This window comes from Chroicocephalus ridibundus, chromosome 3, assembly GCF_963924245.1.
Source record: "Chroicocephalus ridibundus chromosome 3, bChrRid1.1, whole genome shotgun sequence".
Taxonomy (NCBI): Eukaryota; Metazoa; Chordata; class Aves; order Charadriiformes; family Laridae; genus Chroicocephalus; species Chroicocephalus ridibundus.
The window spans coordinates 80962229-80977306 of NC_086286.1; the positions used below are offsets into that span (position 1 = coordinate 80962229).

The 15078-nt window shown below is 42.5% G+C and overlaps 1 protein-coding gene across 4 annotated transcripts in view; it reads right to left on the reverse strand.

Annotated features, from left to right (window-relative positions):
- Positions 1-682: 682 nt before the first annotated feature.
- The window catches only part of LIN28B (lin-28 homolog B), a 96377-nt gene continuing 81981 nt past the window's right edge, over positions 683-15078 (reverse strand). For all 4 annotated transcript variants that reach the window (XM_063331109.1, XM_063331112.1, XM_063331111.1 and 1 more), the window contains one exon: positions 683-1226. In XM_063331109.1, the coding sequence (XP_063187179.1) occupies positions 857-1226 (370 nt within the window). In that variant the 3' untranslated portion in view covers positions 683-856. The remainder of the gene's footprint in view (positions 1227-15078) is intronic.

The following is a 15078-nucleotide window of genomic DNA, read 5'->3' on the forward strand; positions in this document are numbered from 1 at the left end:
CAAAAGGTTCAACAGGATGATATTGTGATACCACTCAAAAGTCTGTTCGTAACAACTTATACATTCTCCCCTACACAACAGTCATCTAAATTACAGTTACAACCATATTAATTTAACAAAACATTTTGAGAAACCAGCACAGAAATTACACATTCATTGTCTTTTCCCGAGCTTTAAACTCCTCACCAATAAAGGATGGTGGCAATGAGCGACACGTTGAGTCATGACACTGCCCTGCACGGGCACGGGGAGGGAACGGGTTTTGATACTTCGTGGGGATGAGAAAGAAAATAACTCAAATTGATGGCATTGGGGGATGTCTTAGTATTTTTAGTACCATATGGCAGCTTTAAAATATGAAAGTATCCTTTGGTTCATAAGAGAAGTAACAGTCTTCACCTCAGTTCTGTGTGTGGTTTTTCAGGTTTGGTTTAGGGTTTTTTTTGAGTGAGATTTCTTGGGTTTCCTTGTTTGTTCTTTTGAAAAAGTTTGGGAATATGTTTAGGAATGAGTTCAGGAACATTTGTGGATACTGTGCCTATTGCTTCACAGTAATGTCTTGTGGGAGCTGAAGAGTGGTCTGATGGAAAAAACAACATATTTATAGATATGTACACATACACACACGCGCGTGCACACTCATACACACACATACAGAAGGTAAAACGTAATGCACCCTGCTCAAATGTATTTTGCTTGGAGTGATTTGTCTATCAAAGAAAAAAAAAAAATTCACAGTTCCTCAACAGTAGTTAAAATTCCAGGTCAGCTACTGATAATGAAATTATTTCCCCTGTACTTGCATGAGGTAGACATCCCAAGAGGATAAAGAAAATGGAAAGTTATGACGAATGCTTTAAGTTTTTTTCCTTTTCTGAACAGAAGGCCCCTTTCTGCTCGGTTCTTCGGGCGACGCAGACAACTTACTTGACGAAGCTTCCTGTGGTGACCTGCCCGGGCGCTCTGAGATCTCCGACCTGCCTTCCTGAGAGTACGATGGAGACGAGTAGCCGTGCGTTCCTCCCCCTTCTCTTGGGAAAGCAGAAGTGGAAGGCTGCGGTTCAGCTTCGTGTCTTCCCTGAGAACTAGCGGGCTGCTGCGAGACAGTTTTATGGGGGCAGTTAGCCACCATGTGCATGATGCTCTGACAGTAATGGCACTTCTTTGGCTGTGGAGGTAGACTACATTCTTTAGCGTGGTGGTCGAGGCCACCGCAGTTGTAGCATCTGAAAACAAAGAGAGACAGTTAGTTATAAAATGCAGCATCAAATGGTAAGATTTTCTACGGCGGGTAAGCTCAGCGTGAGCGTGCATAAGGTCTGCTGGTGAGAGAGCAGCGGCTTCTGTACTGATGCCCCACGGCCACAAGCTGAGGTACATCTGAGTTCTGCTTTTGAAAGCACTGGGAAGGTGCCCCTTTGTCCCACCGGCGCCAAAAAGCACCTTGTGCTTGGGACTTGGGAACCTTTTACCGGAGATCCCAGCCTGTGCCGGTCCCACTAGAGGGCACCCGATATTCAAGCATCCCACTGCCACCAACATCTCTGTTCACCCAGGTATTTATAGCATTAAAAGCCTGCCAGTACCAGTATTTAACAGCAGGAACATGGCAAAGCGGGGTGAGGAGAGCAGAGGAGAGTCACCAGCGCCGGCATCCTCACCCTGAGGTGGCTTTGCTCTACGTGTGCCCGTCGTCGGGTCGGGGCCATAAAGAAATGCACAGAGAGGAGATACTCAGCCTCAGATGTAACCACATCCTAACGGACGTGCTGCTTTCAGCCAGGGAAATCTGGCTGTTAACATTTGCAAATTCACTCCAAGAAACAATCCCTCAGCACCTCTCTCTTCTTCACTGTTAGCAAGATACTAACCATATCTTTATTTTATCAGACAAATGAAAAAACGGCATTAAGTTGCCCACAGCATGCTGTCATGTCCCACAGACTGACCTATAATTTAGAGAAGTTAAATGATGAACAGAACTTCATTATCCTTTCAGAAAACATTGTAATTAAATTGTCATATCTCCCCTAAAAACGAAAAAGAAACAAGAAACCAAAGCCATTATACCGAACTCTGCACTTCTACGACAACTGCAATAACGTATTTTAGGCGAACTCGTTCCATTTTTATGTCATCACTGCACTGAAGTTTATGTGATTTTTCAGTGGAATTTGAAGACTATGCTTACAGTCGTCTGTCTGCATATACTACAGAATAACCCATGAAGAGACACAGAATATAGAGCTTCCCTTGAATCAAGAAGAAACCAACATGTACAAGCCTCATTGTCATTTAGTATTGATTTCCCTAGCAAGGAGATACTAAATACGTTGATAAAATACAAGCATCCTGATCTAAGACCAAAACATCAAGCTTTTTTCCCTATAATATATATTTTAAAAGTTTGATGTTATTCAACAATATCCATCTGACTACTTCTTCCCAAATCATTGCAGATATTTTCAGATATAACACTAGTCTTCTTAACTGGCATCCAGCTATGCTCCCCCAACAAGCTTTCTAAACACCTTCTGGATAAACCAGTAAGGAAGTAAAACTTGCAATTAGAAAAACAAAAGAACAGCAACAACAAAAACCCTTAAGTGTTTTACTTTCTCCCCCTCCAATAAATATACCTAAGAATTCACAAATATTATATTTACTATAATTTAAGTTATATTAAAGAATGATGTTTATTATTATTATTATTATCTTCTTCATCAGTTTCCAGCAGCGTACTTGTTCCTGGGTTAAGTATAGCATAATACAGTATAACATGGGAGCGTGCAGACATTCTGGAAATCAAGCGTTTTATCTTAATTCAGAATACAGGATTTTATAGCTGTGAATACATCTGCGCTTGCTCCCTTCTCTTAATATCACGCGTATTTAGAGCGGTTTAAAAAAGAAAAAAAAGTCTGAAAATAGGTTAAAGGGCCTCAGTAGCAGGGTAGGCGGTAGCCATGGACAAATCAATTTAATCAGTCACTATGGTATGCACTGTGTTATCCAATTCAGTGAACCATTTCACCTCACCGATTGACCAAGAACCTGCTGTCAGGGCCCCTGCTTCCACTCAAGAAGCCTCCGTCACCTTTTGCATTTATATTTATCAATACGTCCTATTTGCAAAATATTATAATTCCCTGCGCGATCAAATCACCGCTAAAACGTCACCATAAAAGAAAACTCTATCAGAAGCAGTTGTGGTTAAACTAGGATTGGGCTTTTCAGGAATGCTTTTTGTTACCAACCAACTCAAGCATCTGGCTAAAGTGTCGCATTAGAATATATACGTGCCAGCCGGGGTGTGCCTGGACTTAAACAGGAGGGTGGGATTTATTCAGTTCTTTTAAGTATTTATTCATTCCTTGTCAATCACTCATTGAACAGATCACACCCCGCTCCGAAATGCCTTCCCTCTCGAGGGATTTACACCAAAATGGGAATGGTCAGCCACCTCAGAGCTCACAAATGATACCACACGGCATCATCCATGCGCATTAAGGTATGGGATTAACCCCTTCGTCCGAAACGCTTCAACGCTTTGCTCCTCCCTGCTCTACATGCTTACATTACAACATAATGAAACCTGAAAGCACAGCCTAAGTGCACACGAGCTTATACATCCGCATCTCTGTGTACATAAATATCTCTAGAACAACGTACAAGATGGCTCCTGCTAAGAAAATTAGCAAGTTCTCATTTGAGAATGTTCTCAGAAACTCCAGATTAGAACAACCAGGTACTATAATGCCAAGTACTTCTTCACTTCAGATGCACCATGGAAATACTGTATGTTAGCTTAAACACAACATAAAAGTTTATAAGTAAATTACACCATGAGATGAACAAACCACAAAAAGCCCTTAAAAGTGCAATTATAGGAGAAATAACCCTTACAAAAAAGAGACAGCCAGAAGGATTTGTTAAAATAGGACTGTCTTTCTCACAGTAGGCTCACGTGATTTACTAGGTAGCTTCAGGCTCAAAAAATAATACAACAGAGTAAATAAAGAGATGGCAATTATCTTAAAAGGGAATCCTTTCCTCACTACAGCACTGTCAGGAAGGTGAATCAGGGTGATTTTTTGATATAAAACGATGAACATTTTCATAAAGGGACACCTTGAGGAACTTGTCTAGCATTGCATTTCAATATTCTCAAGAAAACAGTAACACTAATACCTATTAACAAAGAAAGAAGAGAGCAAGGTTAAAAAACATTTTTAAATTCTCCTTCACTATGGATTTGCAATTGCACAGAACTATACATATTAAAGGAAACATGAACAGGCAAAAAGCGCACGGATTCCAACGTAAACTGTGTTGTGTTAATTGTAATAAACCCATGACTGAAATTCATCGCAGGTACTCAATTTCACAACCACGTGCAAAATAAAGTATTCTTTCAGCTTTTTCCCTTGTTCCAGCAGTCAGCTCCTCCTTGGGAAGCACACCCTAGCCCTATTCTTTTTAAACTGACAATACCCCTGCCTTGCAAATACCTTCCCCACAACAACAGCTCAGCTGAGCTAAGCAGCAAGGAGGGCAAGCACAACTGCCTGCTTCTTCATGCTGCTTTATAATATGATTTAGATGATAATCCAATATATATGACAAGTAGAGAATCATTTGTGTGGCTCCACACTATTATCTATGGAGAGAAAAAGCTTTAAAATTACCCTGATGGCTGACTTTTTCTTGGGGGGTGGGGAGGGGTTAACATCCAACAGGGACAGCAAAGGGAAGAAAGGGGGTATAGTCGGAGGAAGACTACAATAATTCTCCAGGATATTCCCTACACCAACTCCTCTTTTGTTTTTCCTTTTCGAATGCTATAAGACAACAAAAAACTGCATCTCGGCTAACAACGCTCCATCTAGCAATGTAAATGCCTTGAAACATAGCGTGGTATTCTAACAGCGTGTGCAAATGGGATGGTTTTACAATATACTGAATGCCAACTAAGCAGTTAAAGCATAAAGGAAATGTTTAAAATTGTACCTAAATGTGGTGGGTTTTTTAGTAATTACTTTCACAACATCCCTAAAGCAAGGCCAGCTCTTGCAGACAGAACACACAACAGATCGCTCAAACTTCCCTATTTTGCCATAAGGGAGGTTAAACCAGCCATGATCTAACAGAAACATGGATCTTAGAGGATAGATGTTTTACTCTTCAAGGGCTTCAGCGACTTGTCTTGAAAATCAGGCCATGGGGCAGTGCAAGGGGACGCTTCTGTCCGGTGGAGGTGAACACCCAGAAAATCCCGGGGAGCCCCGTGCTTGCTCGGGCACCCCTTGGGAAAACGAGAAGCACCTCCGACACCTCGTCAGTACTGAAAGAGGCTTCTGGACCATCGAAGATCTGCTAATTTCCATTTTTCTTTGAGATAAATGCAGGTATATTTTAACGGACTACTTACAAATATTCCACTAGCCAAATCCTGGATATGAAACCTGTCACAGCAGCCCTCCAAAGACTGACAGGATCACAGGTGATTGCTGCTGAACAGGAACCTCTGGTACGTTACTATATTATAAAAGGACTAATCATTTTTACTAAATACAGGTATAACACGAAAACCCTTCCTGCTGAGAAGCCTACACTTAAAAGCAAAAAAATGGTTTGAGTATTTTTTGAAATGAGGCATTACCCTTACACCTTACACCTTAAAAGAGAGAGCACATACGGACCTCATCCTTTTAGAGCAAGACACACTGAAACTAAGTATGAGGCTGCAGTCGCTGTAACTTTAAAAAAGTTAGCCACTATCCCCGGAAAATAAAAAAGTTTGGTTGGCTGCCAGAGAAACAAGCTGGAGGAGAGCGGGAACAGGAGGAGCAGGAGCAGCGGGTGGCACGGGAGGAGTGGGAGATGGTGGGGACCCCCGTGCGCCCCGAGCAGTGCCCAGGGACCCCCCGTGCACCCCGAGCGGCGCCAGCCCCACGCTGGGCATCAGCTCCTCTGGCATTTCACTCCTTCCTCCGCCGCTTTTACCCGAGGTTCCCTTGCAGGGATTGTTTCGGGAGATTTCTCCCACCCACCCCTCCCTGAAGCTTTTAAGCAGCATTAAATCCCGGGAGACATAAAGCCAGCCTGTGGTGTGATTTTTTTTTGGTTGTTGTTGGTTTTTTTTGTTTTGTTTTTTTAAATAATCACGGGGCGCAGGAGGGAGTCTCATCACGGTGCGTGGCTGACTGCACCCAGAGGGGAATTAACCCCCAGAAATGTATTCCCCAGCTTTTTGTTTTGAAAGGGTGAAAATCCACCAGTGAATCAAGTAAGACGTACACGAGATGCACCGAACCCACACGCTTTGCCCGTGCCCTCCGAGAGGGAAATTGCTGGAATGTTTCCTCTCGCAGGCGCATTGCTGGGGTTTTATGCCATTTTCCTTATTAACCTTTAATTCTTAAGCAGTAGTTGAATGCAGGGGAGAATGCAGGTAATTCTGAAAATAGTCTCATAAGGTGTTAGTATTCAAAATACTGAATACTGAAATAATACCAAAAAAAACCCCCCAAACTTAAGGTCAAGTGAAATTATCTTGTTGAATAAACTGCAGAGTAGAGCATTTAGCATCTTCATCAGAGTATTTATGGTGGGTCCCGCAAGCAGGGTCACGCTAAGGCAGAAACGTTCACTAGCACCCTCATTTATCAGACCATGTAAAAAAAAAAAAACAAAACAGTTTAATTTTAAAACTGGAACTATTTTTAGCCAAGTATGTTGGAAAACGGTGTGTTATCAATTCAGAAAGCGGCACGCCAGGGCCACATTTAGATCTGTGCCGATCCTGTGAGTATTTGCTACCCTGAACCCCTCGTTCACACAAAAAACACTGTGCAGAGGCGGCACGCTGGGAAAGTTAATTGCAGGCTGTTGTTCTTCAGTAAAATTCACTTTGAAAATTTCCTGTGCTTTACTAGCTTTTTGAGATTAACAGAAATATCATCTTCGAAAAAGAGACAACCTCCTAAAGAAATAAAGATGAAATAAAATAAAAAATGCTCATCTAGCTATTTCCCCTCCAAATCCTGCAACACAAGATAACGTACCAGGGATCAGAGACTTTCCATTTCATGAGAAAAACAAGGTCCCTCAATTTTTTTTAAGCTCGCCTTCTTTCATCTTACAGATAGCCCCAGCACGCCGGCACAAACCCCCTGTCTGCAAGGCTTCCAATACCACAGGGTCGAATACTGATTATGTTTACTCTTGTTAAAAATAAACACATAAAAATGCTCTGTTGTAAACTCATCAGATCGACTAGTTTTCTGTGGTTAGTTCTAAATCAATCTATTTTCCCTGGTGTATCGCAGAAGTAATATCAATAGGTTACGGTCTTTTGTTGCTTGGGTTTCCCCTCCCCCTCACCCCCCAACAAAGAAGCTGACAAACAACGTGGGGCATTTGCCTGATAAATCAGGCCTGTCGGGATACAATTTAGCTTCAGTTCGTGAGGAAATGAATTTGTTTAAAATCTGCTAATACGACTTTACTGGAAGGGTGGATTTTTTTTTTGAGAAACACGAACAACAATGAAACAGAAAGGTGGTTCAAAACGCTAAAAATGCAGTCTTTTCCTCCACAAAAATGGAAAGGACTACACGGACAGCCGCTCTTAAAAAAAATAACCTCCACGATGTCGTTTCCATTCTTTCTTCCCTTCCATGAAACCTTATCGCTGCCTTCCACTCAGCCCTCTCTACAGGCATGGAGGAAAATTATTTTTCACATGATCACATAAAAACCCTTCTGAAATGCACCCTCACGGAGGAATGCTTTGGATGTACTTTCATTTGTTACAACAAAAGGGTTTTCTTTATATTGGGAGTTGAGAACTCCTGAAATAACAATTTACAAAGTGGGGTCTTTTTTCTAAATAACATGAAAGATGGGTTTGCTCCAATAGTATCAATATAGCGTGGAAAGAATGTGTATATTTTAATGGCTTTAACCCATCCAGATAAAGCAGATACAAGATCAGTGACGGTTTAAGTAAGTTATGTTTTAAACAGTCGTATATCACACATTTCAAACATGAAATGTTACACCATGATTTCAAATAACTCTACTACTGGTAATCTTTTTTGCATTATGAAACCACACACACAAATATTCTCGACCACAATCTTCCCTTGTAACCCTAAATTTCTGTGGTGGTAATAATAGTAGTAGTAGTAATAATAATAATAATCATGGTATTTTAAATTAAAAGAGTTCTGTATGCAGTACTTTTAAAAACAGTAAGTATTTTCCATAGTTCATATTGGTGAAAAGGCCATAAATATTTGCTCTGGGTATCGCTGCAGTGTGTACGTACCCACAATTTGCAGCCTATTGCTAAATGTAGCTGGGGTGTAGCGCTGGGCAGGCATCGGGGGGGGCAGAACTAAGCAGCCCTTGGCTGAAGGGTTTTCAGGGGTGGCTGAAACCACTCCTGGGTGCCCCCCGTTTCCAGAAGCATAGCTCAGTAACGCCAGGAGTCTTCACGGAGGTGGCCTGAGCCTCCTGGCCATATGGATAAGGATGCACGCTGCATATAAACCAGCTCAACTCTTTCTGGGTCAGTGAGGTGCCGTTCATGAGCTAAGAGGCATGCCTGGTCTTATCTGCATCTCAGCAGAGCCCGTTCCAGGGTTTCTGCATCCACTGATCAGCTAATCCACAGATGAGATAAAAGGGTAGTAGGTAACTGGGAATTAGTTGTTTAAAATTGCCATTTCCCTTTTGTTCCTTATTTTATCACTAACACCAAGTAACACCAACTCCTCACAACAGCAGGAAACAGCAAATGGCATCCTGGCGGTAGGTTGGAGCACTGAAGCAAGTAGTGGTAGAGGAAGAGGAAGAGGAGGAGGAAGGCGGATGCACTGGAAGTTCATAACCTATTCTTCCCCAAATACCAGTTTAGAGTCATATGACTTTAGGTATCCCTTATAAATAGGTATCATGCAGAAAGGGTCAGAAATATCTGTTGACAGGCGTACAGGCTAACTTAGATCCTAGCCTTGAAATGGATTCTCCTACGACATTCACTGAACTAGATGACTTGCATGAACGCAGGCTTCACAGGTGTTAAGGATTGCAGGATTTGACCAGCAACTCACAGCTTTATTTCATTCTTCAGAAATAAAGGGACGGTTACTGTCTGCCACACTCGCTATGAGGAAGCCACCCCAGCTATCTCTAAGGGGTTCCTTCCAGAGCTCATGGAATTGATAGAGTAAGTTGTGTCACATGAAATACATGCGGGGCTTCCTTTCCCAACCGTGTAATAAAAGGACAACAAACATGGTGGTTAGTTTTCCTTGAAATAGCACCTATAAGTTCCCATGTTCAATACCTGCAAGAACAATTAAGCCATTCAGATGCTCTATAGCCACATTTTACTGCTATGGGACATCTGTATCGCTCTGATGCGCTGACTGAGAAAGAAAACAGTCAGTTCCTAATTCCCTTTTCCAAACTTGCATCTTATGGTGTCTAAAACGGACTAGCTCCATATATTGACATTATTACTAAATGGCTGTGTAGAGCATTTTTTATAACACATTTTTAAGAGGCTTTCAACATCCCAAAGAAAAAAATTAATTTTTAAACATTTAACATCAAAATGCAGAAGCAACAGTAAAGCGTGCAAAGAGGATTTCAGATGCAACAGGATTAAGCTTCATGTGTTAAAGCTTTTAATTCCCACCTGAGGCAGGTATTTCTGCTGTCCCACGCTGCCTGATCCCTGAGAATTAAAAGTGAAATAATGCCATTTTCTACTATTCCACCCTATCTCACCACCAGGATTTATCTTCGTTGTTAATTCTCACTATAATTGTGTACATAAAAATAAACGCCACGTATATGCACATAAAACAACGCTGTTAATTCAAAATTTGGTGTTTCCTTGTTCTTAGTTTGGCCTTAGGATGGCAAATCTCATGCACAGGTTTAACATTTCTTTCTCCGAATTCTGTTAATTCTGTGTACAGTTCAAAATAATGAAACATAACGGAAAACATTTCACTATATGTGGTAAACGACATCACTTTATCCCTCTTGGTTGTGATTACGTAGATTATGTGATATCACTCCAGTGAAATGAAAACAATGAGGTTAATAAAACTTTTTTAAAAAATATTGCATCTTCCCAGAAACAGAGCATCCTAATGGTCTTAATTCTGCTCTCGGTTACATGGATGTAAATCCAGAGCAATTTTCATGACTTCACCGAGCTTATTCTCCGTTAAGTTTAATAGCATAACTGTAATTTCCCACTGTGTATGCACACTGAGAAGTCACACTGCAGGAGCCAAGGCTGGTTGCAGAGGTCAGGCTGAGACAAGCTGCGAGGCAACGCAGGCTGAAGCCCCTCAGTTCCACCGGTAAATCCGCGTTTGCTGTTTGATGTAACGCTTGAAAGCATAATGCAGCATAAATCACAAAGTTGAAAAAAGAAAACCAAAGAATTACGGCCAAGGTAGAGGAGCAATGTGTTTGATTCTTCTGTCCACTTACGCTCAGCCTTTCAGGTTAAGAAAGAATGAATGAACAATCACAAAAGTAAGGCTGTTTATAGGCCAAGGATCAGTTTTCCTGGCATGACTGATGAACTCTGCATGAGGAGATTTAGATAAAACAGGAACCCTAGACTTACATAAAATGTTTGAAAGCAAAGAACCATTCAGATAAGAGCACCCCAATCAGGATCAATGCAAGGGGACAGCAGATTACAAGTGGACACGGAGTGCGCTGCCCAAAGAAAACGCAATGGATACGCTCACCGAGCACAGCACAACCAGCTATCTCTAGTTTTGATCAGAAATTCATACCCAAGCCACAACTTCAGCTATGGAAGCCCTGAATTTACACTTTTGAAAGCAGTCATAACCCAGAAGACTGATTAAAGCCAGCATCATGTTTGTGCCTTAACAATTCATCTACACTCTAAACCAAACAACTTTCCAGCTACCCAGTAGCACTCACTGTGCACGGCAGGAAAACTGTACTGGAAGCGTATGGAGGCAGAAAGGGCAACACAGTTTTAATGCAAGCCCTGAAGCTGCTTGTGATGACTTGCATCCAAACACGTCTTTCACACCGAGCGAGGTATGTGGTGAACCCTCAGGGACCTTTTGCGTAGGTTAAAGTGTGCTCACTGGATTGGGCCATACAGGGGAAGGGGAGGGCTCGGGAGCCAACTTGATAATTTTTTGGGGCTTAAGTATAAGGTAGAACACGGAGTTGCTGGCTGTTCAGTAGAAACCCCAAGTGATGGAAGACACATAAAGCAAGTAAATTCAGGTTTTGAGGCAGCACCCAAACATTTAATCTAGGAACCCAACGCCTTCTGTGTGGCTGAAAATAGTAATACGTGAACAGTTTTAGCCATAGAAGAAAAGGGACAAGACCTCTAAAAATCTGGTACCTACCACACTATTCCTGGACACTTCCAGGAACAAACTAATTGTTTACTAAACCTGCCTCACTCTTGAAAACCTGGGAGGCCACAAAGCCTTGCTCCTAAACCAAGATCCCTTTGGCCCTCCTCCTTACAAACCTTCTAATTCTAAATACCCCAAATACCTGGAAATACCCAACTTCAAGTAACCACAGAGTGGATGGAGACTGTGTCCCCCACCCAGGACTCTGGACCTCAAGCACAGCCCACAAATTTCCCTCACAAATTCTCATCCTTCTCAGGCTCAGAGGCCGGTGATGGAGAGCATGGCATCACCTTCTTTCTCTGTCACAGGCAGCCTGTGTGACCCTGCCGTGTATAATCAAACGTTTACAGGTATTTAAACGCCTAAGTCCCACTGACTTCAGAGGCAGGCAAGATCCTCATAGCTTTGAGGATCTGAGTCTGTACCCCACAGAATTATATCTGATAAAGCCAGGGAAAAAACGCTACGGTACAACCGTACGGTGATCAGGCCACAAATTAATTGGCATTCACTGAACTACAGCAGGAATCGAGCACATCCTGGACAATGCATAAAATACCTGATTTTGAAATTGTCGTCTTTGTTATGGCTATTTCACTGCTAACTACTACGATGAAAAGTCACAGACAAGTTGTGAAAAGTCATTTCATTTATATCTACAACCCAAACATTACATAAAAAATGCAGGCTTATCAAGAGCTTAATTAGACTTCACACAAACGCAGAAAAACCCTCCACGTGTCTTTTTCATTCTCTGTTGGCAGGAAGCACAAAAATGAGAATCAGATGGGGAAAACACACACTTTCTACGCCGGGCAAAAGCCCGAACCAGAATGTCTGCAACAGACTACTGTGCTCAGCTTTCATCCCAGTTTCCTGCAAAGCTTTGCACAGCGAGTGCCACCGCTGCTTGCTGTCTTGGCAGCATCAGTGACAGCTCCTGGGGTGCCCTTCTGTTTTCACACTCCGTGCTGTGAAACGAGCCAGCAACAGTATGCTGTGCCAGGCAGGACGCGGGGAACTGCCAGGGATCCTGCTCCAGCGCTGCAGCCCAGCCAGAGCGGTAAGCAGCGACCAGGACTCCAGCTCGACTACTTTGCATTGCATTCATAGCTTTTCTTTGGTAACGTGAAAATAAACGGAAGATAATCATGCAGTAAACAGCCCTCTTTTCAAGAAGAATACTTCCAAAGATATACGATCTGCTTTCAAAAACTCCTGAGGATGATCCACACAGTAACTAAAACTGCTAGCCAACTCTAAACAGCAGAAGTTTTCAGTTAATTCATCTACTTTTTTTCAGTTTGTAATGTTTGTTTAGCTTGGTTCACATCACACCTCCAGCTTTGAGGCAAAAATCATAAACCATTGCATTGGCACAACTGTGGGTGTGATAAACACTGGCAGGAGGTGAGAGGGAGTAGATTAAGCAGTGAGATTCCCATCGTCCTCAAAAGCTCTTGCCAGAGGAATTGCAATGAGGAACCGCTCCCTGCGTCTGGGACTTACCCCTGGTCCCAGCACGCACACAGCCTTTACACAAATCTATACCGGATTTCTACCTGGGTTCATGAATATGTCGATCATAATATTTCATTTATCTAATCTGCACCAGTGGGAGTGTGTATGTGGAGGATGGATGAAAGACTTGGTCACTGGAAGTCCAGGCACAAGATGCAGATGTTGAATTTAGTTTTGTAAACTGAGTGGCTGTGGCTGAATTCCTTTTCAGTTAAAGACAATGAGCTGGAAAATAACTTAATTGACAAAAACTGTAGCTGAGTGGGCTACAAAGTGTGCTTTGAGTTAAACACACAATAAATACAACACAGAGAGATGCATATTTTCCCTCCTCTAAGTAAATATATTTTTGCACCATTCTTTCACATGTTCTCCATAAAATCAACCAATTCGGGTTAACTAATCCTTCTTTTGTGAGCTCTCCCTCTACTCACGCGTAGCAGAGCTGGGGCACTTCCCACCTGATGCTCATGCAAGTGCTACTTGCAGTTGGACAATTTCCCTTATGGCTCCTTTACAGGCTCTGCCTTGCTGCGTTATTCCTTCTTCCTTTTCCTTCCACTGCAATGCCTGGCGTGGAATCACTGCACCTGCCAGGACTCCGCAAGAATAGCTCTCCGACTCTTTTCTTTCTAAAGCTATTGTAAAGATAGGGCTCGAGTCAAAAGCGGCTGCTCATGGACGGGGAGCAGTCTGGCAGCTAAAATGGGAGAAGAGAATGCCGATGGTCTGTGAGATGACTTCTCAGCTCCATTTACTTTGCCTGTAGTTACCTCACATGCAGCGGGCAGGAAGCCCTTGAGAGGAGCCTAGCAATTTTGACATGCCTGTCAAATGGCATCTTACAATAATTGTGTCTATGATTACAGGACTGCTGCATACGGTCAGAAACTAAAGGGTAATGTTTAAGGATATTCCTGTCTTTGTTAAGAGATATAAAAGGGCAGCACAGAGGGGCCGTAAGGGTGGGTCAGAGAGTTGGACAACGGAGGAGGGAGAGGGATAATCAAGCACAGGGCCATCCACACCAGCCCCTCTATTAATGGCACATAGCCGAGGCCGACACTGTTCATCAGTGACGCTGACTCACCCGCTGGCAAAGCCTGGAGGGCGCAGAGCAACCGCAAGGGCTGTTCAACGCTGGGGAGACCAAAGCCAACCTTTTGTCAGCACGCCGGAGAGGAAGCGAGCCCTGTCACAGCGGTGCTGCACAGCTCACCGAGGAGAGGCTCGGCATGGCGGGCTGCTTGCTCCTGTGTGAGCCTGCCGACGACGCTAGGGTAACTGTTAGTCAACAACGGTTTTATGATGGTTTTAGGGTAGACAAGTTTAATTGTTTAACTTCAGGAGGAGTATGAAGTTCTGCTCTGTTATTGAACTCGTGATTCGGGGTCGAAGGCAGATGAGATGGCGCGTATTTGTATTCTTTTTGTTGTTCAGTATAATACTCACCCTGCTCTGTGGATTGCCTTGAGCACCTCTGCAGCAACAATAGATGTATCCTCTCTCTGGAAATTACCTTAGATCTTTACCACAAAGTTAACTGCTCAAATGGTTATCTTAGAGATCATAAAACAGCTTCACAACTGAATTACCAACTTTGATATTCATTCAATAATAACTGATTTTTTTTTTTCATGAATGGGACAGCCTACAGGACAGTCAGGCTTCCTTGAAGCTTCTCCAAGCTGAGACAAAGAGCCTGATTTCTGCAAAATGCTGTGATAATTCCAATGCTTTATTACACTCAACAGCATAGAAATTAACAGGCCAACATACCTGTTGATATACCACTGACTCTCTGGAGCTAAAATTTTTTAAATGTCTGTATTTGCCATGGTTAACTATGCTATTACCTAAATATTTTGATGGCTCTGAAAGCAGAATGCTTTCCAACAGAATGAATTTCCATGCATCAATACCCTTTTTAGCTTAAAAGTCGATTGGAGTTTTCAGGTGTTTTCAGAAATGCTGGTGGTAACATTTCTCAGGCCTCTGATAACTTCTGCTACTAGCTGAATCCATCCACTAATATTATAATGTCTTTAAAATATTTTGAGTAAACAATATTTGACTAGAATTCTAACTTGTTGACAGGAATATT